The sequence below is a fragment of the Oncorhynchus mykiss genome, chromosome 5 (assembly GCF_013265735.2).
Source record: "Oncorhynchus mykiss isolate Arlee chromosome 5, USDA_OmykA_1.1, whole genome shotgun sequence".
In the NCBI taxonomy this organism is placed as follows: Eukaryota; Metazoa; Chordata; class Actinopteri; order Salmoniformes; family Salmonidae; genus Oncorhynchus; species Oncorhynchus mykiss.
This window is the reverse complement of record NC_048569.1, coordinates 68827100-68853509: the sequence shown is the minus strand read 5'-3', so window position 1 is coordinate 68853509 and position 26410 is coordinate 68827100. Positions and strand designations below refer to the sequence as shown.

General features: G+C 43.5%; 1 protein-coding gene across 1 annotated transcript in view; it reads left to right on the top strand.

Moving 5' to 3' along the window:
• The window catches only part of faf1 (Fas (TNFRSF6) associated factor 1), an 81218-nt gene extending 58123 nt beyond the window's left edge, over window positions 1-23095 (top strand). The window contains exons 14-19 of the mRNA XM_021604036.2: window positions 715-851; window positions 1027-1115; window positions 5005-5085; window positions 5378-5455; window positions 14015-14230; window positions 21532-23095. Coding sequence (XP_021459711.1) covers window positions 715-851; window positions 1027-1115; window positions 5005-5085; window positions 5378-5455; window positions 14015-14230; window positions 21532-21615 — 685 coding nt within the window. The 3' untranslated portion in view covers window positions 21616-23095. The remainder of the gene's footprint in view (window positions 1-714; window positions 852-1026; window positions 1116-5004; window positions 5086-5377; window positions 5456-14014; window positions 14231-21531) is intronic.
• Window positions 23096-26410: the final 3315 nt, after the last annotated feature.

The window sequence follows — 26410 nt, the reverse complement described above, 5'->3', positions numbered from 1 at the left end:
CATGTGTAACTCTGTTTTTTTTGTTGCACTGCTTTGGTTTATTGTGGCCAGGTCGTAGTTGTAAATGAGTACTTGTTCTCAACTGGCCTACCTGGTGAAATGAAAGAGTAATGTTGTGGTTGAAATGACCTTGTTTCTCCTGGAATGCTGATTGGAGATTGGTGCTAATGCTTCCCATGGTTAAGTGTTGAGTTGATGCTGTTCCATCTCAAAGTTTGAAAAGTAATGCAACCTACACTCTCAACTTTGATTTCATGATTAATGAGTAGCACCCCCGACCAGACCAATCACTCCATCCCTCTGACCTCATCCTCCACCCATTTCATTACTCCTGTATTTTGCCAGCCAGTTATTAAAGTGGATCTTATTAAAAGGCGAGCAAAAAAATATAATCTGTATTTGCATTCACTCTATAGCAATTCATTAATATTATGACATTTACAGTGAGCGCCAAGGGCCTGCCTGCTAGCCTTTTCCTTCTAGTGAAATGTTAATTTAAAGTTCTGTCTTTGTAATGGAATAAGAAATCCTCTCTGCCCTATCAGTTCATCACCACTGGTGGGGAATACTAATTTGTCTACTAGGCCTATTTAGACAGGGACGTCTCCTGGAAGAAAAGGCAGAATTGGTTTTAACGTCCTTAATGGTATGAGCCGTGTACCTCTCAAGTGCTGTTCATGTGAAAAATGTCCGTCCTGTCTTTTCCTTTCCTAGACTACTCACCATTTGCACGAGGCATTTTGGCAGTGTGGTGGCACAGACTATTCGGACATACAAGACCGATCAGTTCCCCCTGCTCCTTATTGTCATGGGAAAGAGGACATCAAATGAAGTTTTAAATGTTATTCAAGGTAATGAATGTCAACAATTATTTTATGTTCTGGATAAAGGGAGGGGTTTATGAAGCTATACTTAACTATAGCTATAATTTAGCAATTTACTCTGACCCTTCTGTAATGATAAAATAGTAAGTATTTGTGCGAAGAAAAAAAATGTAATGCCTTGTTTTTTATTATTCTTTTGAAGGCAATACAACAGTGGATGAGTTGATGATGAGGCTAATGGGTGCAATGGAAATCTTCTCAGCTCAGCAGCAAGAGGACATCAAGGATGAGGTACAGATGAGAGGAACTCTGAAAGCACACAGAAGAACAGAGTATTTAAGGGGGAGTAGATGTTTGAAATGTAAGCCATGATTAGGCCATGGCCACTGAAATATACCATGATTTGTTTAATCAGAGGCAAAGAGGGAGACAATTATTGTGCCATTTGAGCCGTTCTCATAGAATTATGCCATAGTTTGTCTTGGAGCTAAATGGGGACACGCGGAGACAAATCGGAATGCATTGTGACTGCCACCAGCTCCACTTAGGGCCAAGGCTAGGAACACACATCTGAGAGGCCCTTTGTCTGGGGCAGGGGGGCGAAGCACAATTAATTTCCCTCCCATTTGGTTTTAGTTAACTGTGCCTAAGATCTTCACAATGGGAGCAGGATACAAACTCTTCTCTTTTTCACCATTCTCTGTCCATTGCCGTTTTAATCCAATAGAAACTCGACAAACAAATTCCAAGCTCCACTCTGAGAAGAAAGCAGCGAAACAGAAGCGGTATTCTTTCATGTGAGGACAGGAATCTTGGGACAGTATGGCTGGGGTCCCTCTGTGTCAGACATTTACCTGACCTCATGAATGCTGTCTTTTATGTGTCGAAATGGATGGATTTTATCATTCTCCCGTTCTAGCAGATATTTACTCAACATCAAATAAACAAAGAACGGCATTCTAGTTTTGTCTGACCCTTTAAACAGGTAGTTCCCCTCAGCTGACTACACTAGACCATGTTGTCTTTGGCATACAGTTGTTGTTAGTGAATACAGATGACTCAATGCCCTGTTTCTTTGTACTGTTTAAACCTCTCATTAATCAGCAGTCTGGAAGAGATGAAGTGGGAAGACGTGCCATCAGGCTCAGACCAATGTGCTCAATACTTAGCGTCAACTTGTCATTGGGAGATGACTGACTACCAGTACACATTCTCTCTCACCGACATATCTTTAGACCTTTCACTCTTGTTGATGGGATAGAGGTTTAAAGAAAGAAATGGTCACAAAGTGGTTACTGTCTCTAAGATGAAAGGCATCTCCAGCAGCGTGTTGTAGTAGATTAAAACCTGAGATTGTCTCATGTTCCTCAGCACTAGGCCTGGCTGGTTGCCTGTCTGTCTTAGTCACATCATATGAGGAATGTGTTCGACTCCCACCGTGTTTACTTAACAATACTAGTTTAGTTACCTTTCAGTGTTTGATTCGTTTAGTTATATCATATCGTCATGGGAATTGTGAGACAGTGTTGTTTTGCGCACAGCCGGAGGGGTAACTGTAGGTGAGCCAATGAGTGTCTGCAACTTGGGTTCCCATTAGGTTCTTATTGGATGCCTACCCTTTCAGAAAAAAATAATTAAGACAAATAAGCAACAAGAAGTGTGTACACTGTGCACATGTCACTAAGCTGTATGTCGTGTGTCCAGGCTGGATGATACAGCACCAAGCTGTGACCAGGCTGGATGATACAGCACCAAGCTGTGACCAGGCTTGGATGATACAGCACCAAGCTGTGACCAGGCTGGATGATACAGCACCAAGCTGTGACCAGGCTTGGATGATACAGCACCAAGCTGTGTGACCAGGCTTGGATGATACAGCACCAAGCTGTGACCAGGCTTGGATGATACAGCACCAAGCTGTGTGACCAGGCTGGATGATACAGCACCAAGCTGTGTGACCAGGCTGGATGATACAGCACCAAGCTGTGTGACCAGGCTGGATGATACAGCACCAAGCTGTGTGACCAGGCTGGATGATACAGCACCAAGCTGTGTGACCAGGCTGGATGATACAGCACCAAGCTGTGTGACCAGGCTGGATGATACAGCACCAAGCTGTGTGACCAGGCTGGATGATACAGCACCGTTTAGAGAAGTTGAGGGACAGGTTTTCATGGGTAGAAGCTTGGGTGGTTGCGTTGCTATTGTCTTCATAGATGCAAAGCGAATATGACAGCTTTTGATGTCAACAGAAATACTGTTATTCACTTAACATACCATGCAATTTGGTTCTTAATGACTTTTCAATTTGACATATTTAGAATGTTTCTGTTCATGACAAGTAGTATATTATTTTCTGGCATATTGACAAGCGATCTGGCTCCATAAAGGTCACTGGTTGTGTTAATTACACAGGCCTGTCGGGATTGATGGAAATGTGAAGTGATAATGTCACAAATCAGGAGAACAAATGATCATGAGTGGGTAATGTACCAGAGTGATTAATAACCGCAGGAATCTGGAACCACATCCTGTAAATGCCAGACCATATACATCTTCGCTGTGAAGTGAACTTGTCACTCCTTGAGCTCTCCTACCGCCTTTCAATCATTGGAAAGAGTTATCATATTAGCTAAATCTCCTCACTACGTTTACAGTCATAGATATTTAAATACAATTGTTTGGCCCCTTGGCCCCCTTATCAGTTGAATGCCTTGGGTTAGATTTATGTACAGCATGTCAGTAATCAGTCATCATTTGGACTTGAGAGAGTTCAAGCAGAGGACTCCTAAGGCTAGGGGTGATGGTGTACTTTGAGTCACCCTTCAGTACAGGTCACTCAGAAGAATTCAGGTTCACCCCAGGAAGACTAGCTGTCGCCATTGGCGTCGGCTAATGAGGATCCCCAAAAAAATCTAAACCTCAGTCCCTATATTCCGACCTGATGTTCTCCCATTGCCACAGCCCCCGCTATCCCAGACTGCTCTGAGCTCACACATACTCACTGTCTGAGGCTGTCCTGCTCTGCTGGCCCATTCTTCTGAGGACAGACCCAGACATCTGCCAACATCACACTTGCATTCCTCACTAACTGACTGACATGCCTGGGAGGTGGACAGACTGCAGCAGAGCCAAAAAGTTACTTTCACATAGATTTGAACGAACTTGACTTTACCAAACACACCTGGATTGTCTGTTTAGTTAGTTATGGACTGTGCATCAACAGCAGGAAATACCTGGCTGTTAGAATCTGTTCCATACTTTTTTGTTTATTCCTTTAATCTATTTTAATACCAGATAAAGGCTACATAAGTAGTTGGAAACTGTATTGTATAGTATCACTTCAATACCCAGTAAATGAAGAAAGGTACCTGTCCGTAATGTTATGGGTAGTAAAGGCAACGTTTGTTTGTTTCATGATATTTTATTAAAGGGGTGTATTTTATTAAAGGGGAATGAACAGAATACGGAAGATTATACTTTACAGTAACTGTTATTGCGTGACTGCTGGACAAATGCACTTACGATAAGTGACCCTTTATTCTTTTGTCCTCAACCATGCTATTACAATGTCTATTCAGCGACCAATATAATTTAGGACAACAGAAAAATGTATCCTTTTCATTCTCAGGCTTGCAAGAATTGACCACTCCCCCTGCCATGTGCACAAACCCCACAAATCACAATAGCTTAACTTTTTCACGTCATTGGCACAAAGTCCAGGGTTCAGAAAAGAAAAGGTAGTCTCCCAGGCTCCAAAACAAATGCCATTGCTGACACAATGGAAACAGTTCTTTCTCCCTGCTTTAGAAAGCCTATTACACACAGCCTGTAGAAAGGCAGTCGTCTGCCTCTGTACAAACAGGAACTCTGAGGGAAAAGAAAAGAGCCCTCAGGTCTGTTAAGGAAGTCAAGGCCCGGATGGATTCCCTTCTCCCACATGATACTCTTTCAAGCCTTGTCTGGCTAAACCACACAAAGCATTCAGTTCTCTCATTCTACTTCCTGCTGCTCAGCTGCCAGGTATCACAGCTATTCAACACAGAACAATATAACATGTGGCAGAGGAAGAAAGCTACTTTGTTTTTACTTTAACTACTTCAGTTATTGGTGTTATTGGTTACCTCATAACTTGAGGGTATTTGACTTCTCTTCTAACGTGGTCTCTTTCTCTATCCAGGATGAACGTGAAGCCAGGGAAATGGTGAAGAGGGAGCAGGATGAGGCCTACCAACTGTCATTAGAGGCTGACCGTAAAAAGGTTGGGCATCATCTACAACACAATGGCATGGATCCATTCTCATCAGATTAATGTTAGAGGGTTTTTAGCATGCATTTTAGCATTAAACTCAAGTGAAACATTATACAGCGCACAACTTTAAAGTGGATACCCTTCTATAATCATGTTATGATTGTGGCCATTACTATATGTCGTTAATGGTTATTGTGAAACCACCCAGTAAACCTGTTAACAGTCGCATGGTTGATTGTTTGATCACTATTCGTAATGGTTTGATGTCGGATGGATTAATAAAAATATATTTCTGTTTCAGAGAGAAGCACAGGAGAGAGAGCAGGCAGAACAGCTTCGCCTGCAACAGATCCAGAAAGAAGCAGATGATGAGAAAGAGGTGAGAACATTAACCATAATGTTTAGAGTTAAACAATAATTTCCTACTTAGATAACTGAAAACACATGGTCACTTTGTTAGATAAAAAAATATATACATGATTTATACAGTACATGACCAAAAGTATGTGGACAGATACTTGTCAAACATCTCATTCCAAAATCATAAGCATTAATATGGAGTTGGTCCCATCTTTGTTGCTATAACAGCCTCCACATGACTGGGAAGGCTTTCCATGAGTTGTTGGAACATTGCTGCGGGTACTTGCTTCCATTCAGCCACGAGCATTAGGGAGGTGTGGCGCTGAGGTTGGGTGAATAGGCCTGGCTCACAGTTGGTGTTCCAATTCATCCCAAAGGTGTTGAATGGGATTGAGGTCAGGGCTCTGAGCTGGCCAGTCAAGTTCGTCCACACCAATCTCAACAAACCATTTCTGTATGGACCTTTCTTTGTGTACGGGGCATTGTCATGCTGAAACAGGAAAGGGCCTTCCCCAAACTGTTGCCACGAAGTTGGAAGCACAGAATCTTCTAGAATGTCATTGTAGGCTGTAGCATTAAGATTTCCCTTCACTGGAACTAAGGGGCCTAGCCCGAACCATGAAAAACAGCCCCAGACCATTATTCCTCCTCCACCAAACTTTACCGTTGGCTGTATGCATTGGGGCAGGTAGTGTTCTCCTGGCATCTGCCAAACCCAGATTAATCAGTCAGACTACCAGATGGTGAAGCGTGATTCATCACTCCAGAGAACGCGTTTCTACTGCTCCAGAGTCCAATGGCGGCGTGCTTTACACCACTCCAGCCGACGCCTGGCATTGCGCATGGTGATCTTAGGCTTGTGTGCGGCTGCTCGGCCATGGAAACCTATTTCATGAAGCTCCCAACGAACAGTTCTTGTGCTGACGTTGCTTCCAGAGGCAGTTGATAGTGAGTGCTGCAACCGTGTTGCAACCGAGGACAGGGTTGTTTTACACGCTAAAGCACTTGGGAGTCCCGTTCTGTGAGTTTGTGTGGCTACCACTTCGCAGCTGAGCAGTTGTTGCTCCTTGGCGTTTCCACTTCACAATAACAGCACTTACAGTGGACCAGGGCAGCTCTAGCAGGGCAGAAGTCTGACAAACCGACCTATGGCGGTGCCACGTTGAAAGTCACTAAGCTCAGTAAGGCGATTCTACTGCCAATGTTTGTCTATGGAGATTGCAAGGTTGTGTGCTAAATTTTATACACCTGTCAGCAATGGGTGTGGCTGAAATAGCCGAATCCACTCATTTGAAGGGGTATCCACATACTTTTGTATAGTATTTGAGTCTGTTTCGTGCTGCATGTCCAATAATGTTGTTTGTGGAGTGTATGCTAACATGTGATCCCCATGGTGGAGGCAGAGAGAGAGAGGGACATGTACTAATCTCTTGTGTGTACAGTAAGCCCTATCCCTGTTAAGCTTGTCATACAGAGATGGTATTGTTCTGTTTGAATTCCCTACAACACACAAGCTCATATTGAAACCAAGTGAACAAAAGATGCAGCACAAAGCACGGTGGGACAAAGAAAAACAATTATGGCAGTGGGAACGCAGTGGTGGATGCTGTAGATATAGCTCCTTTTAGCCAGCTGATTGGCTATTTACTCAGCAGCAAACTCCACAGACAGTAGGGATCAGGTGAACCAGCTAGCTGAGATAATTTGTCACATTAGTTAAACAGCCACGAACAAAAGCCCTTTCTGTCCAGTCTTAATTATATCACTGTAGTCCTCTAGCCCGTTGCCATGGTTTCCTCTCCACCAACCGACCCTGCTTGTATGCAACAGTGTAGATATTCAGAAACATGATACCCAACAATGGCCCCTCTGTTGTTTACATGCAGTCTATACCACATCCTTTACCTCAGACAGGCTTACCTTATTGTGGCCCTAAAGTCTAAAGCAGGGGAAAACACAATCTAGTCATTGACCTGACCTGTGTGTGACTGTATCAGGTGTATTTTCACCTGTCTGGTTGTGTGTCTGCCTGGTCAAGTGTGAGGCAGGCAGGAGGGCATGTGGTGTGTTTTTAGTAGGGTTTCACATTTTGGGGAATATTCAGAGGTGGAAACTCTCCGTGGGAATTAACAGGGAATATATATGGGAATTAATGGAAATACTTGCATATTAATACCATTTAAATTGGTCAGTCTGTTGCGTGTGTGTTCCCAAACAATGACCAGTTGCGCTCTGAGGCGGCTGATGTTGGTGGAATTTGTAGGATGAGGGGAAAGAGCCTCAGATCCACAAAGTCCCTTCCACCAGGTGACTGATGCAATATGGCAATCGTGCCAGCATATCATCTCCATCCCAAAGCCCTTGCTTGGAACTGTACTTCGCCAGACTGCCAAGAACCTTGCCCTCATCCAGGCCAAGGTGGTGAGACACGGTAGTGATGACACCATAGGTCTTGTTGATCTCTGCACCAGGCAGGATGCTCTTGCTAGCATACTTGGGGTCCAACATGAACGCTGCATCGTCTATGGGATTCAGGCAGAAGCCATACTTTTTGATGTATTTCAGATCTGCAGTTTCCTCTGCTTGGAGCAACAAAGAAGTGGGCAGTGCAGTACGGACTTCTTCTCTTACATCTGCAAGCAGAGTCTGAACATCAGACAGGATGGCATTGTCTCCCTCAATCTGTGCAATGGCCACTGCTATAGGTTTCAGGAGTTTCAGGCTGCTTACCACTCTCTCCCAAAATACATCATCCAGGAGGATGCTCTTGATGGGGCTGTCCATATCGGCAGACTGTGATATGGCCATTTCTTGGAGAGACTGCTTCCCCTAAAACATGATGACAACGCCACCCCAATGGGTGTTGCTGGGCAGCTTCAATGTGGTGCTCTTATTCTTCTCACTTTGCTTGGTGAGGTAGATTGCTGCTATAACTTGATGACCCTTCACATACCTTACCATTTCCTTGGCTCTCTTGTAGAATGTATCCATTGTTTTCAGTGCCATGATGTCCTTGAGGAGAAGACTCTATGCATGAGCAGCACAGCCAATGGGTGTGATGTGAGGCTAGGACTCCTCCACTTTAGACCAAGTAGCCTTCATGTTTGCAGAGTTGTCTGTCACCAATGTAAATACTTTCTGTGGTCTTAGGTCATTGATGACTGCCTTCAGCTCATCTGCAATGTAGAGACCGGTGTGTCTGTCCTCTTGTAGAATACTGGTTAAGGTGTGGCGATATAGTCAATTATTCCTTGCCCACGAACATTCGACCACCCATCAGAGATGATTGCAATAGTCTGCTTTCTGTATGATTTGCTTGACCTTCACTTGAACTCTGAATCCAGCAAATTAGTAGATAAAGCTTGTCTGGTTGTAGGAGTGTATGTGGGCGAAGAATATTCAGACATCTCTTACAATACACATTGCTTGTGAGCGTCAGTTGCATACACAGCTCGAGCAAGACATTCATCAGCTTTTCTCTGACTACGTTCCTCTATTTAGTCAATAACTTCTGATTCCAGGAGGACTATGAGCTGTTGCTATCGATAAGGTGTCTGATTCCTCATTTTCACCTTGAATAGAAGTAGAGGGACTTTTGTCAGGGTTGCTTGTTGTGAGCGCTGTGGGAACTTTATGCACTTCGCCAGATTCTGCATCTTTGTTGCATTCTTCACAAATGATTTGGCACAGTATTTGCAAATGTACACAGCTTTTCGTTCTACATTAACTGCAGTGAAATGTCTCCACACATCAGATGGTGCCCGTGGCATTTTCCTGTAGAGTAGAAAAACAATGAGGAAAAGAAAATACAATTCCATGTACAGATAAATAGTTAGATTAAACTCCTTTGTAAGATAAATGTTTTAAAATTAAACATGTATGGAAACAGGTGAATTAACACTCCTCAGTTAGCAGGCTTAACCTCTTGGTGTTAGGGGGCAGTATTTTCATTTTTGGAAAAAAAAAACATTCCCGTTTTAAACGGGATATTTTGTCAGGAAAATATGCTAGAATAGGCATATAATTGACAGCTTTGGATAGAAATCACTCTGACGTTTCCAAAACTGTAAAGATATTGTCTGTTAGTGTAACACAACTGATTTGGCAGGCGAAAGCGCCCCGGGTTTTGAAAGCGCTGTGTTCCAATGACTCCCTATATGGCTGTGAATGTACCATCAACGAGCTTACGCTTTCTACGTATTCCCCAAGGTGTCTACAGCATTGTGACGTAGTTTTACGCATTTCTGTTGAAGAATAGCCGTATGGGGGCACATTGCGTAAGTGGTCACATGGTGGCTCCGAGAGAGATTCTCGCGTAAAGTGCAGAGGTAGCCATTACTCCAATCGGTCCTAGAGAAAAAGAAATTGTCCCGACGAATATATTATCGAATACATATTAGAAAAACACCTTGAGGATGGATTCTAAACAACGTTTGCCATGTTTCTGTCGATATTATGGCGCTAATTTGGAATATTTTTCGGCATTGTGGTGACCGCAATTTCCAGGCGATTTCTCAGCCAAACGTGAAGAACAAACTGAGCTATTTCGCCTACAAAAATAATATTTTGGGAAAAAATGAACTTTGGCCGTCTACCTGGGAGTCTCGTGAGTGAAAACATTTGAAGTTCATCAAAGGTAAATTATTTAATTTGATTGCTTTTCTGATTTCCGTGACAAGTTTGCCTGCTGCTAGCAAGGCATAATGCTATGTATGCTAGGCTATGATAAACTTACACAAATGCTTGTCTAGCGTTGGCTGTAAAGCATATTTTGAAAATCTGAGATGACAGGGTGATTAACAAAAGGCTAAGCTGTGTTCCAATATATTTCACTTGTGATTTTCATGAATAGGAAGATTTTCTAGGAAGATTTATGTCTGTTGCGTTATGCTAATTAGTGTCAGATGATGATAACGGTCCCGTTCATGGGCTGGGCGTCACTACAGGTTAAGCAAGCTAAACCTCAGAAACTGTTAACAAGTTAGAAATTATTTAAACACACTTTGCTGTAGGCTACTATTTACTAGTTAACAATAAATCATTTGTCATATAAAATATATTCACCCCACCCAGTATTGTAATCAAAACTTACCAGAAAGCATCTCATTAGTGTGCAAGATCTTGAATTAGCTGTACATGTGATGGAGGGATGCACTGCATACAGAGGGTTGCAATTCCATTGAATTGGGGATAGTTTAACCAAAATATTCCACAAGACCTATAATTGCCTTGTGTGTATCCCACAAAAAAAGGTTCACTGTTATAAGCTTACTTTTTTGATGAATTGAAGCAAAATTCCCCAAATTCCCGGGCTTAACTTCCCATGGAAAATATTCGAGAAAATGTCGGAAATTTACTGGAACATTTCCAACCCTATTTTTTAATGATGAGAGTGGAGACTGAGACACACTGTTGGATTCAGTAATGAAGCCTCAAGGACACTCCCCACAACAGGAGAGTGACACAAACAACTTGGAGGAAGACCAATAATAAGCCACAGACACACATCAACACACATCATTCCACAACCATAATCATGTGCAGGGATGAGGTAAAGGGAGTTCTTTGTGTGTATGCCATTATTGTGTATGACAGGCTTTCACAGGTGGTACATCTTCATAGATTACGTCTAGATTTACATCAAGTATTTGACATACATTTTGTACCTATATCTGAACTTAATGACTCATCACACAACCGTAACTGGCACTGGAACCTCAGATGTACAGTTGAAGTTGGGAGGACTCCACTTAGGTTGGAGGTTTTCAACCACTCCACACATTTCTTGTTAACAAACTATAGTTTTGGCAAGTCGGTTAGGACATCTACTTTGTGTATGACACAAGTCATTTTTCCAACAATTGTTTACAGACAGATTATTTCACGTATACTTCACTGTATCACAATTCCAGTGGGTCAGAAGTTTACATACACTAAGTTGACTTTGCCTTTAAACAGCTTGGAAAATTCCAGAAAATGATGTCATGGCTTTGGAAGCTTCTGATAGGCTAATTGACATCATTTGAGTCAATTGGAGGTGTATCTGTGGATGTATTTCAAGGCCTACCTTCGAACTCAGTGCCTCTTTGCTTGACATCATGGGAAAATCGCAAGAAATCCTCAGACCTCAGAAAAACAATTGTACACCTCCACAAGTCTGGTTCATCCTTGGGAGCAATTTCCAAATGCCTGAAGGTACCATGTTCATCTGTACAAACAACCGTCATACCGCTCAGGAAGGAGACGCGTTCTGTCTCCTAGAGATGAACGTACTGGTGCGAAAAGTGCAAATCAATCCCAGAACAACAGCAAAGGACCTTGTTAAGATGCTGGAGGAAAGGGGTACAAAAGTATCTATATCCACAGTAAAAAGAGTCCTATATCGACATAACCTGAAAGGCCGCTCGTCAAGGAGAAGCCACTACTCCAAATCTGCCATTAAAAAAGCCAGACTATGGTTTGCAACTGCACATGGGGACAAAGAGCGTACTTTTTGGGAAAATTTCCTCTGGACAGATGAAACAAAAATAGAACTGTTTGGCCATAATGGCCATCGTTATGTTTGGAGGAAAAAGGAGGACGCTTGCAAGCTAAAGAACACCATCTCAACCGTGAAGCACGGGGGTTGCTGCATCATGTTGTGGGGGTGCTGGTGCGCTTCACAAAATAGATGGCATCATGAGGCAGGAAAGTTATGTGGATATATTGAAGCAACATCTCAAGACATCAGTCAGGAAGTCGAAGCTTGGTCGCAAATGGGTCTTCCACATGGACATAGACTATAAGCATACTTCCAAAGTTGTCGTAAAATGGCTTAAGGACAACAAAGTCAAGGTATTGGAGTGGCCATCACAAAGCCCTGACCTCAATCCTATAGAAAATGTGTGGGCAGAACTGAAAAGGTGTGTGCGAGCAAGGAGGCCTACAAACCTGACTCCGTTACACCAGCTCTGTCAGTAGGATTGGGCTAAAATTCACCGAACTTATTGTGGGAAGCTTGTGGAAGGCTACCCAAAATGTTTGACCCAAATTAAACAATTTAAAGGCAATGCTACCAAAATACGAATTGAGTGTATGTGAACTTCTGACCCACTGGAAATGTGATGAAAGAAATAAAAGCTGAAATAAATCATTCTCTCTACTATTATTCTGACATTTCACATTCTTAAAATGAGGTGGTGATCCTAAGACGGAATTTTTACTACGATTAAATGTCAGGAATTGTGAAAAACTGTGTTTAAATGTATTTGGCTAAGGTGTATGCAAACTTCTGACTTCAACTGTATTTAGACAAGGCTCGAGTTCTAACCACAGACCTAGTTCCAGATTGTTTCGCTCGATCACCCACTACTACTGCTGTCGGTCATCAGGTAGAAGGTTGGGAGATAATATGCGGAGCCTGTGTGTCTGTATAGTGTGTGGAGGAAGGACAACAGCTGTCCCAACCATTCAGAGTTGTGCTGCTTATCCCTGGCTGCTCCAATGCCTAATTTCTCTGACATTGTGTGTGAGTAAACAAGGCAGCATGGTGTCCCACACCTGGAGCCCAGCCAAACACCCACCCACTCAGCCGTCCGGGACTACACACTGTCTGTACCCACAGACCAGACCTCAAGTCTGCCTCACGTCTCCGGCTGTCTGCCCTGCACCACCCGTCACAATGCCCCGCAGGGTAACAAACCGCTCAGTAGACCCATGAGTACAAGGGGAAATGCTTTCTGTGATTTTGTCTTTGTGTGGAGAGGGAGATGAAAGGATGAGAGGCAGGGGGGGGGAGTGGTGATGTCATTATTTACTGGTACCAGTGGCCTCATGGTGCTCCTGTCAGGTGTGCACACTTCCCCCTCTCGCCCCTCCTGTGGTGGTGGTTGTTTTTTGCATTGAGTGGTTATGCTCCTGTGTGTTCTTTGTGAGAAGCAGGCCCTAAGTGAGGCGTGCGCTCTGTGGCTTTACAGACGCCACAGTTCAGTGTGCTGCTGGGGGGCCCTTTACCAGGCATCTACCTGGGGAGTGCCTCTGGCACGCTCCCACTCAAAGCCTGGAGCTGCTAATGAGCTACTGTTGTACACTTTTATGAAATATAATTGCATTATGGTTGGTAAATAAAGCTGCTGTGTGTTGTCACAGCATATGCTACCCTCTGTCAAAACAGGAACAACAAGCTGGATGGAAAGAGCCCCGCGGGAGCAGCAGGTCCTGCTCTGTGACACTGGAGACCTGATTAATTTCCCTGCTGTTGATGAGGCGATCCTATTTGTTCTGGGCAGTTATCTAATCTACCCCGGCACGAGTTAGCGTTGTTCTGCATGTCTTTATTAATGAGACTCACCGACTAGCCTACACGTTTTGGAAGAAGAGGCCAGAGGATTTAATGCCTTGTGGATTCAGTGTAATTTATATGTTGCCTCATAAATAGTTGTTTTAAAGTTCCCCTTTCTCCCACAGTTTGTTCCATGAAACAAAGTGAATCTATGTCATTGTAAGCAAAGTAATCACACTTAAGTCATTGTCCAACTGTGAATAATCACCCCCTTCCCTACCTAACTCTATGATCGCTTTGTCCCTCCCCTTTGTTCAGGCCATCCGTCTCTCATTGGAACATGCCCTGCCGCCAGAGCCTGCGGAGGAGGGAGGAGAGCCAATTAGCAAGCTGCGTATACGAACTCCCAGTGGTGAGTTTCTGGTGCGGCGCTTCCTGGGCAGCACCAAGTTGCAGGTCCTCTTTGACTTTGTGGCCTCCAAGGGCTACCCCTGGGATGACTTCAAACTGCTCACCACCTTCCCCCGCAGAAACGTGAGTATTTACATTTTTAGCCTTATCCAAAGCGACTTATAGTAGTGGAATGCATACATTTTCCTACTTTTTTCGTACTGGTCCACCTCGTACTGGTTCCCACAACCCTGGCATTGTAAGCGCCATGCTCTACCAACTGAGCCACACGGCACCACAGTGTGTTTATATTAGGAATGTAGCGATTCACCAATACGTATCGGTCCCCAATAAAAATATTTAAGATACAAGTGCATCGAGCCACAAACCGATTGAAATGTAGCATGCGTCGATCAGAAAATATTTTATTATGTTCTTTCTAACTTCCAAAAAAAGAACTCCTCTATTGTGACAACTGATGCATCCTCTCGTTTAGTGTGGAACTACGTGTAGGCTTAACTGTGAGTCATTGATCTACAAGTCATTTTGCATGCAGAACAACTACAGGCAATGTCAGTAGCCTAGTCAAACTGAGCACTGTGCCCAGCTTCGCGCACTGACCAACGTGAGGTAGGCGGTCTGTTCCTGATCTTGCTTATCTGCGCGGCACCTTCAGCATTCAAATGCTTAAATGGCTTGCGTGATATTAGGCTTTTTTAGTTGAGTAACAACCGAGCAAATTAAATAGGTTATCTATGTGCTGTTGAAAAAGTGTTTTACGGGAATGAAAGTAAGATACTGGAGACAAAAAACAGGCTCCATTAAACACCCCTAATCTGATAGTGATAGTGGGGTGGTAGAAGCCTGGTCTCCCTAATAATTGTTATTATTAGGTGAGTGCTTACATTTGTCCTATTTCACACATTAGTGTGTATTATACAAGTGTGAATTAGTCATGTTATGTTTTTGCATATCCCACTCTCCCTGAGACACCCTCGGAGAGTGGGGCCAGGGATCAGCCATTGACGGCGACCCTGGAGCAATTAGGCTTAAGTGCCTTGCTGAAGGGTACATTGACTGACTTTTTTCACCTAGTCGGCTCGAGGATTCTAACCAGCGACCTATTGGTTACTGGCCCAACGCTATTATGGCTCAACTCAGGTGCCTACATAGTCCATATGCCATAGACCTACACGGATTATACAAAACATTAACACCTGTTCTGTCCATGACCTAGACTGACAAGGTGAATCCAGATGAAAGCTATGATCTCTTATAGATGTCACCTGTTAAATCCACTTCAATCAGTGTAGATGAAGGGGGAAGACATTTTTAGGCTTTGAGACATGGATTGTGTACATGTGCCATTGAGAGGGTCAATGGGCAAAACAAAAGATTGAAGTGCTTTTGGACGGGTATGGTAGTAGGTGCCAGGCTCACCGGTTTGTGTCAAGAACTGCAGCGCTGCTGGGTTTTTCAAGCTCTGTTTCCCATGTGTATCAAGAATAGTCCACCACTCAAAGGACATCAACCAACTTGACACAACTGTGGGAAGCATTGGAGTTGACATGTGGAAATGTTTTGACACCTTCTAGAGTCATACCCCAACAAATTGAGGCTGTTCTGAGAGTAAAAGGGGTGTGGGGGGGGGGTTGTGCGCAACTCAATATTAGGAAGGTGTTCCTAATATTTGGCATACTCGGTGTACAATCATTTACACACCAAACACAGAAGTCAGCTCAGACAGATCAAGCTCAGAGGCCTAGGTCATGAGCTCGAACAGCAACAACAAATGTTAGTGCATCGGATTGCGTTGAACCGAATTCCATCGATTTGTTCTCCAAATCATTTAACTAAAACGTATCTTGTATCGAATCGTCTTGAACACATCCCTACTTTTAACAAGGTGGAACCAAAGTGTAACTAATGACCATTATTTAACTCTACAGTATGTTTATCTTTATTTGCTCAGTACCTTTGGCTGGCTAACTACAGGTACTAAGCAGTGATCAACACAGCAGCCTGTAATGTAACATCTCTGCAGGAGAAGTCCACAGTCATAATTGGCTCACCCCTGCATGTGGCTCCAGTTTGTTGCTCATCTCAATCCCTAGAGTCCAGAGAGTGTGACTGTTCAGATAGTTAGAGGATTTCTGTATAATTAAAAGCCATGGTGGGCTAATGAGAAATGTGTTTTTTCGTGTGCTTGCGTGAGTGTGTGTGACTTCTATCCACAAGTGCATTTATAATGTGTTGAATATTAATTAGCCAGTACGTATACACAGAAGAGCGCTGGCTACTTAGGATACAGTCAACAGAATTCTCCTCGGTTGGTTCCTCTGCATCCGCGGTGCATGGCGCCGCACCGACTGGAGTTCTCCTCCCAGTAATTAGAGCTGTTGGCCACGCTCTGCTCTGTGCTGTGGCAGGTAGCTAATGAGCACCATTTTAACTCCCTGCTTAATTGGAGTGGTGGAAACAAAATGGGATTTCCATTAATCAAGGGGAGTGTGTGTGTGCAGGCCTGCCCAGACAGCCTGCCATCCAGGTCTGTAGGGAACATGGGGGTACAAACACTTCACTCTAGCTAACTCACACCACACGCACACACACATGCACACACTTATACACATGCTTACACTACTCATACAGTACACAAACATTGGCGCACATACAAATGCTCACACACTCAGGTGGGCACACATGCCTTCATCTATTCAAGCATATCCATGCCTTATTCACATCTTCTTAAATACACTTTAAAATCCATGTGTTTTATGCCAAGATAAAAATTTCTTCATCTCCAATGAAGTTCTAGGAGAGATGTGGTGCAGAGGACAGGAGAAAGAGAGAGCAGAGTTTATGGGTATGTCCAAAATGGTACCCTGTTCTCTATATCGTGCACTACCCTGTGGGCCCTGGTCAAAAGTAGTGCACTCCCCTGTGGGCCCTGGTCAAAAGTAGTGCACTACCCTGTGGGCCCTGGTCAAAAGTAGTGCACTACCCTGTGGGCCCTGGTCAAAAGTAGTGCACTACCCTGTGGGCCCTGGTCAAAAGTAGTGCACTACATAGAAAACAGGGTGCCATTGTGGACATCACCAAGCAGTGTGTGCCAGAGTGTTTGTGCATCTGAACAGTGCCCAGTCCGTCTAATCCTGCAGCTCTCCTCTCTAATTAAAAGGAGCCTCAATCTCCTCCAGACGCTTCCACTGTTGCTCTGCTCGGATTAGCGGATGTACCACTATTGCATTTGTAATACACTGCAAATGTTTAAACTTCTTCTCTCCTTCCCCTGCATGACAACTCAAGATAATTGGCAGCAATAAGAAAGCAATTAAGTGGAAGATGATTAAACAGAAATAAAATCAAATGCATCGCTGACTTTATACTTTTGTTTCTTTGGCTGCTTGTTAGTTATTGGAGGAATTGACATGTTTTGCTCTTTGCGTCAACATGTTTCTTCACACTCACCAGAACCAGTATGTACTGTGTATGTGGTCTAGATACTTAGTAGTTCCAGTCGTGAGTGAACTTAGCTCAGTCTAGGTTTTAGACCCCCAAACATTCTTCACAGGATATTTTTCTTCACGTTGTGATACTGTACTTTGTGCTGAGTTTAACCTTACCCTAATTGTTGTTCCAGGTTTCTGAAAATGGAATGTTTGAACAGTACCAATGTGTAGAATGATTTAGACAAAACTCTAGATTTAGGAAAAATAAACAGTGCTATGAAATGATCCTCGTGTCCAACTGAACTAGACATCACATCGGCACAACTTTCAAGGAAGAACAATTGCAGTTTATTGATTTAGTCCCAAAATTCATACTCCATCCCCAAAAGTATTTCCATCATATCCTCTCCCACATGTATGAATGCATGTGGGATATAGCTCCATGTAGGTTATAGCTCTGATTCCAGTCGCTCTTATCCAGAGCGACTTACAGGAGCAATTAGGGTTTAGTGCCTTGCTCAAGGACACATCAACAGATTTTTCACCTAGTCGGCTTGGGGATTTGAACCAGCGACCTTTCGGTTTCTGAGTCAAAGCTCTTAACCGCTAGGCTACCTGCTCCCCATAGTCCTGTACATGCGTACTGTACTCAGTCTCACACTTTATGCACTGTGTGTGTGTGGGACTGGTGTTTGTGTTGGCTCCGCTCTAGACAGCATATAGGGGACTTCTGAGAGCAGATTGCTTCCCTGTTCCAGAGAAGTTAAAAGCTCAGGGCCTGTTCCCCTGGGGAACGGCAGCCCCCCTTTTCACCCTCCTCCCTCTCTCCAGGCCGCGCGGCGGCCCACTTTGAAGTGTGTTGTTCACGCCCTGGCTCTACGTGTTGTCATCGTTCCTGGAAGCACATAATGATCTCCCACTGCTTTTGTAATTGGCCAAATAAACACTTGACAACACAAGTTTTTAAAACAGACAAGCTATATGGTTTGAATTAACACAGAACCTAAATGGCTTCATAAAAAAATGTTATTTCAGCTGCACGTTTGATTGTTAGAAACTGACATCTTGAGACGGGTGTTTATTTTTTCACTCGTCTCAAGTTATCAAATGTTTTATTCATACTAATGAAGTGATTTGCAATATTTATTTTTACTTCAACTTAAGTGTTAATTATGTTAAGCACGATAATCATAACACTGAAGACAATGACATGGAGTTAATCCATTATTTTGTAGATGTGATGGCAGATCCTCAAATGGATATAAAGAAATGTTCCTACTAGTCCTTTACTAAAGATTGAAGGTAAAGATCCAACATTCTCTCAAATAAAATCTAGAAATTCTACTTAGTATGACATCTGAGGGTAGTCATAACATTTCTTGTGCGTTGTCTTGATACAACCCACATTGATGTTCACACACTGAAACCTCCATAGTCCTTGGGTAACTTGCATAAGTAGTGTACGTGAATGAGCCTGTTTTAGACCAACATTTGCCATTAGTTTTAATTTGATGGAGAACTGTTTTATATGACATCTTCAGAGGAATTAGACTATTTTGGCAGTAGTAGTGGGTCTCTCAAGGAAGGTGGCATCTTGTTCTGCTCCGTCAGGATCAGTGTGATCGGGTTAGATGATTATCCAGCAACATTGTCAAGCACTTGAGAAAACACCGCTGCTACGGATTAAACCGCAACCTTCAAAACACTTCAAATGGCCCTCCACAGACTGATGCTAGACTTTCATGTTGTGTGCCAGACATCTAGTTGGTTTATCTACTACACTAAAATGTAATTACAAGTCATACAGTACAGTTTAAATGCTTGTGTATTGCCTTTATCATAGAGCTGTTCATTGATAAGATTGCTTTGTTGGCCATATCATGAATAATGTAGGCCTGTGTATGTTTGTGTCAGGCTCTGCCCGGCTGCTGTATGTGTCAGTCAGGGGAGAAGAGAATTCATCGGATATAGGGAGAGCCAGACAGTGAAAATATAGAGGATATCGTGACGCAGAGTGGAGAGAAAAACAACAGCTTTGTTTGTTGACAGATGCCTCAATGCTTATGGTCTCTTAATTGGATAACAATGTAAACAATCACTGATGGCGCTTGTCTCCTGTGTCAGTGTGGCATCTTGTTTCTCGACTTTCTTTTTAGTCAGATGCTCTCCCCTCCCCCCGTCAACACACACACAGCCGCACCTGCTCCTCCCTAAACCCTAATTTACTCATACCTGATGCTGTGGTGTCATAACAGCCTGTCAGGTTCATTAGCATAGCTGGCATTTGTGAAATACTGAGCAAAAGGTGGGGGGAAAAGGTGTTCAGTTCACCCGTTGGGATGTAATCTTTTAGCAGCACACCATCTTGCTTTCCCCTGGCTGCGGTGCGTTGTGTAGGTTGACGTGACACCCCTCCCTGTGCTGCCTTATGAGCTCAGGTCATGCTGGGGAGCGAGGAGCACTAATGACAGGAGAAATGAGTATGAGAACGTGATGTCAAAGAGCCTCCATTGGTGTGACATTTCCCTTTTCCTCTGGGAATAGCTGTGTTTGCTGATGAATTCTTGCTCCTCTTTGACCTCCCGGCATCATACCGTTGAAATTATGTAGCTCTATTGAAGGTTAGGTTTTGATGACTCAATGATCATTGGAAATATGACTCATTAGGAAAGACGACTCTTTATTTATATTGAGGGAAGATTAGTTTATTACCATATGTGTGTGGTAGAACAGAAGAACATGTCATATCAGGGAGAAGGATCAGCCTGTTGGCGGCATAACAGGCACAATACATCCAAATTCAACGGTGAACCGGGCAGGACAACTGACAACTGCAGGGATTACTTCCCCAGCCAGAGCAGAGGTTGAGAGAGAGAGCGATCTGTCAGGATAGTTACAGAGCAAACTGACTCCATGGTGAAAGGAGAGTTGAGGTGGGTGTTTAACTTGGTTTCAGACTCAAAGGTCTTCCAGCTTTCACATCATCCAGCAGTGTTTCTCCACCTAATGTCGTTGTGAGGATGGTCTCATCGGTGTGAGGTGATCTCGGACCTTCTTGCGCTGGTTGTCTGATGCCTGCTAGTTAATTACCACCCCAGTGATCATAACAGGAGGTCTAATCAGAGGCTGTCACCACAGGCAACAGATAAGCCCTGCCCTGGCCCCCACGTCACAGTAGACAGAGGGCCCAGGTGTGGGGAAGGGGATGACGGGGGCCTATGTAACAGGAGACTCCCGGTGATTAACCCTCATAAGCTAGCAGGCTGGGTTGTCTCATGTTAAACAGCATAGGTTACCCGTGTGTCAACATGACGAAATTGGCTGCATTATGGGTGGCAATGCATTATTACCATCTTGCTCTGCCGATGCCCTCAACCTGGATTTGAATGATGAATATTTTGACACTTATTGATACTGTATGTCTTTTTTTATATTTATATTACCTTATGTCTTTTTGTTTGTTTTGTTTTTGTAGGTAAAGGTGATTAGTTTAAGGTCGTAACACACATCGTTCAAGGCAGGTCCTTGTTGAAACCACAGCTGTTTAGTTTGGATGGAAGCCTTAGAAAACAGAAATGATCAATCTCTGGGGAAACGCAACGCTGGCCACCAAAACAGAGATGATCAGATTACTGTCTCACCGTCAACGGCTTTTCCACTTGATGATGTAGCTTAGAGACATACCCCAAGCAGAGGCCAAGTTAACACCTTTTCAGTACGTCTGTTTGCATGGTGTACTTTGGTACGTTCACATTTGTGTACATGTCCCAAGGTACACAGAAAAGTGTTCAATGATAAAAAGATTAAGAATTGGACTAGTTGATAGTTTGTACTTTTTACCAGGCACATTGCAACTTAACAATTTCCATGTATGCACATGTGGTTAAATGCCACTTCCAACTGGAGCTAGAACAAGGACTTGTGTAATGACTGTCATGTATCCTGTATGAATGTGTCCTCTTCTCATGCTTCTCTTGTTCTCTTTCTCTGCAGATCACCCAGCTAGACCCAGCCTCGTCTTTACTGGAGGCCAAGCTTTTCCCGCAGGAGACCCTGTTCCTGGAAGCTAAAGAGTAGGACAGCCTGGCCATGTGGTGGTGGGACTGGCTGGAAGAGTAGTGAAGAGTTAGCATGGTTTTAGTGGGTCTACAGAGACAGACCACCCTCTCACATGGAGGTGAACTCTCAAACACACACAATACACAACATATACAGTACACTATTCACACTCACCCCCCCCCCCCCCCCCCCCACACACACACACACACACACACACACACACGCGTAAGCATCCCTGCTCTCGGCCTGTGCATCGTACATGAATGCCTAGTGTACACGTCTGCACAGAGAAGCTACCACAAGCACACAGCCAAACACTCTCGCCCCTCACTTAATTGCAGTGTCATGGTTTTCTCTGTCCACACTTACAGTATGATAAAGGATATTAATAAGAAACTTTTGAGTAGAAGAACAGCATCACGGACAAGGACTTCCCACTACAGTACGGCTGCTTTTTTTAAGTCATGTTTTGTTTGAATAAAATAAGCAAGGAGACATTTCCTGGAGAACGCTGGACTATCTAATCTCCACCTGCAATTGGCCGTACCCCCATTGCTCCCACCTGCCCCTCCATGCACCCAACCAGGGATGGACCCCCTCCTGCCCCCTTCCCACCCGCAGCCAGAGAGGCTCAATGTTCCTGATCTGCACCCCTCCTGCTCTGCTCTGACCAATCTGGTTTTAATTTCAAAATGCTCCACAACCAACTGTTACTACTTTATTTTTCTTGATCCTTTTTAAGTTTGATGCTGTATTAGTTTTAGTTTGATATACATTATATAAAATATATATGAACATGCATCCGTCTGAGCCAGCACTCTCTTGGAACGCGCACACACACATACACGTCATATGAATTTTGTATTATTGTGGCCTTTTGTGATTTTTTTTTTTTTTTTTTTCCCCCTAATTTAAGTGGTATCGTTAATACAGATTTGACCGTGAGTGTGTTGAGCTGTAGTGGAGAGATGGGTAGGCTATTCATTTTGTAAATCTGACTTGGAACATTTAGTATTTTAAGTGGCTATTAGGTTTTATTTAAATTTGGTTTATTCCTTGTCACCTTCTGAGTCATTATTTCAGGGTTTCTGTCAATGAGACCTCAGCAAACTTTCTACAAAACATTAAAGCTATTATATTATTTAAACCATTTATTGTCTATTTGGCCAGCAGGCTATGGGCTGTCCTTGTATGAAGGATCTGAATAGGAGTTTTTGTGTTTGACTCTAAAGTGTGTACGTCAGCATGCTGAACTCCGTTAGCTAACATGGTAAGCTTCCTGTCAAGCCAGGCATGGGGAAAATACACCACATCTGGTCAGCGATTGGCTCTCTGGAGTAGCTGTGAAGACTACATGTCGATATGCAGCCTGAGTTTGCTTTAGACATTTGAGACATTTCTAAAAGCAATACGTTTGGATGAACTTCAGTGTACTGAGTGACTGAATTCCTGATGGACAATCAGTTCTATTATCTAATATAAAAAATTTAACTAGTGATGGGTATCAGTGTATGATCATGCGTCAGTATTTGCTATTCAGTAACAATATACACTATACATACAAATGTATGTGGACTTCATAGGAACAGCAGTTACAGTTGAAGTCGAAGTTTCCATACACTTAGGTTGGAGCCATTAAAACTCGTTTTTCAACCACTCCACACATTTCTTGTTGACCAACTAGTTTTGGAAAGTCAGTCAGGACTTCTACCTTGTTCATGACACAAGTAATTTTTCCAACAATTGTTTAGATGATTTCACTTTTATAGTACACTGTCACAGCACTAGTGGGTCAGAAGTTTACATACACTAAGTTGACTGTGCCTTTAAACAGCTTGGAAAAAAACTGATGTCATGGCTTTAGAAGCTTCTGATAGGCTAATTGACATAATTTGAGTCAACTGGAGGTGTACCTGTAGATGTATTTCAAGGCCTACCTTCAAACTCCGTGCCTCTGCTTGACAACATGGGAAAATCGTAAGAAGTCAGCCAAGACCTCAGAAAGAAAATTGTGGACCTCCAAGATTGGTTCATCCTTGGGAGCAATTTCCAAATGCCTGAAGGTACCATGTTCATCTGTACAAACAATAGTACGCAAGTATAAACACCATGGGACCACGCAGCTGTCATACTGCTCTGGAAGGAGACGTGTTCTGTCTCCTAGAGATTAATGTACTTCGGTGTGAAAAGTGCAAATCAATCCCAGAACAACAGCAAAGGACCTTGTGAAGATGCTGGAGGAAACGGGTACAGAAGTATCTATATCCACAGTAAAACAAATCCTATATCGATATAACCCGAAAGGTCGCTCAGCAAGGAAGAAGCCACTGCTCCAAAACCACCATTAAAAAAGCCAGACTACGGTTTGCAACTGCACATGGAGAAAAATATGGACATTTTTGGAGAAATGTCCTCTGGTCTGATGACACAAAAATAGAACTGTTTGGCCATAATGACCATCGTTATGTTTGGATCAAAAAGGGGGAGGCTTGCAAGCCGAAGAACACTATCTCAACCGTGAAGCACGGGGGTGGCAGCATCATGTTGTGGGGGTGCTTTGCTGCCGGAGGGACTGGTGCACTTCACAAAATAGATGGCGTCATGAGGAAGGGAAATTATGTTGCATCAATATATTCACATCTCAAGACATCAGTCAGGAAGTCTACATACACTATATATACAAAAGTATGTGGGTACCCCTTCAAATTAGTGGATTCGGCTATTTCAGCCACACCCGTTGCTGACCGGTGTATAAAAGCACATTGGCATGCAATCTCCATAGACAAACATTGGCAGTAGAATGTCCTTGCCCCGTGACTTTCTACTTGGCATCATCATAGGATGCCACATTTGGTCCAATTTCTGCCCTGCTAGAGCTGTCCTGATCAACAACTGTAAGTGCTGTTATTGTGTGGTAGAAAGGTCTAAGCGCAACAATGGCTCAGCCACGAAGTGGTAGGCCACACAAACTCAAAGAATGGGGCCGCCGAGTGCTGAAGCGTGTAGCAGGTAAAAATTGTCTGTCCTCAGTTGCAACAGTCACTACCAAGTTCCAAAGTGACCCTGGAAGCAACGTCAGCACTGTTCGTCGGGAGCTTCATGAAATGGGCTTCCATGGCCAAGCAGCCCCACACAAGCCTAAGATCACCATGCGCAAGGCCAGGCGTCGGCTGGAGTGGTGTTAAGCTCACCACAATTGGACTCTGAAGCAGTGGAAACGTGTTTTTCTGGAGTGATGAATCACGCTTCACCATCTGATAGCTGACGGACGAGTCTATGTTTGGCGGATGCCAGGAGAACGCTACCTTGCCCGAATGCATAGTGGCAACTAAAGTTTATTGGAGGAGGAATAATGGTCTGGGGCTGTTTTTCATGGTCCGGGCTAGACCCCTTAGTTCCAGTGAACATTCTAGACGTTTCTGTGCTTCCAACTTTGTGGCAACAGTTTTGGGAAGTCCCTTTCCTGTTTCAGCATGACAATACCACCTTGCACAAAGTGAGGTCCATACAGAAATGGTTTGTCGAGATTGATGTGGAAGGACTGCACAGAGCCCTGACCTCCTTTGAGATGAATTGGAATGCTGACTGTGAGCCAGGCTTAATCGCCCAACATCAGTGCCTGACCTCACAAATGCTCTTGTGGCTGAATGGAACCAAGTCTCTGCAGCAATGTTCCAACATCTAGAGGAAAGAGTGGAGGCTGTTTATCAGCAAAGGGGGGACTAACTCCATATTAATGGCCATGATTCTGGAATGAGATGTTCGACAAGTAGGTGTCCACACACTTTTGGTCATGTCGTGTATCATGGTAGAGACTAGCTTGCTTTTCCTAAAAAAAATGTAATTTGTATTATTTTCTTGGTTTAGAGCAATATTTTCCAGACATCTCCTGGTATTATCTGCCACAAAGGCAAAAAAAAATCTCACTTCCACGACAAGCTTATAAGCTTATCTCTCCATCTGAAATGGCGTTCTTTTAACAGCAAAAAGCAACGTTTGAGCCGGCACAGTGGGCCCAACAGTAGAGCCCTCCTGTTCACTGAGGACTTTTCCTTTTATCAAAGAGGCAGGTTTTGGGAATCAGGATTAGTGCTCTCAATGCATGCCTCTAATGAAATGACCAGAATAGATTTAGTTATTTCTGGCGTTCTTATTTATTCTTTGGGTGGAGGGTCAGTCATTAAGTTGGAACAGGAGCTCATGCAGTGTGTTTCAGAGCAGGAGTCTGACGTTCATTGGGTCATTGGTTAAAACAGGTGGTGAGCAAATAAGAAAATCTAGACATTCTTAATCTTCTTGTCAGATTGTGTTCATATGACCTCTGTTTAAGTGGAGAGGAAAGAATCTCTCCATCCTTGAGGCGAATTCATCCCTCTGCAACATACCCACCGCTTTCTTGGTTCTCACGCAAGGAATTTGAATGTTTAATGTGTTCATTCAGTCAGACTTCCCCAGGCTGCTGTGTGTGTGCCTGGTGAGACCAAGCAGAGCATGTGTCAGTCGGTCACCTTCACAACCTGACATGACACACCATGTCAGTAACATACTGCTCACAGCATTTAAATTCTCATTTGAATTATCCAGGATTATACAAAGATAGGAAAACTGTTCCTGATACCCTGGCGAAACAAATAACTGTCAGTGACAAACTTCCCTCATGCTTTCCCATTTTAAGCTCCCACAACTCTGACTTGTTTAAATAGGTAAGATTATGATTTGAAATGGAAGGATCTTGCTGCATGTCAGAGGTGGGCACTTCCAGATACAGAGCTACCTGTTTTGGCCCAGAGTTGACATCATGGCTGTAAAAATA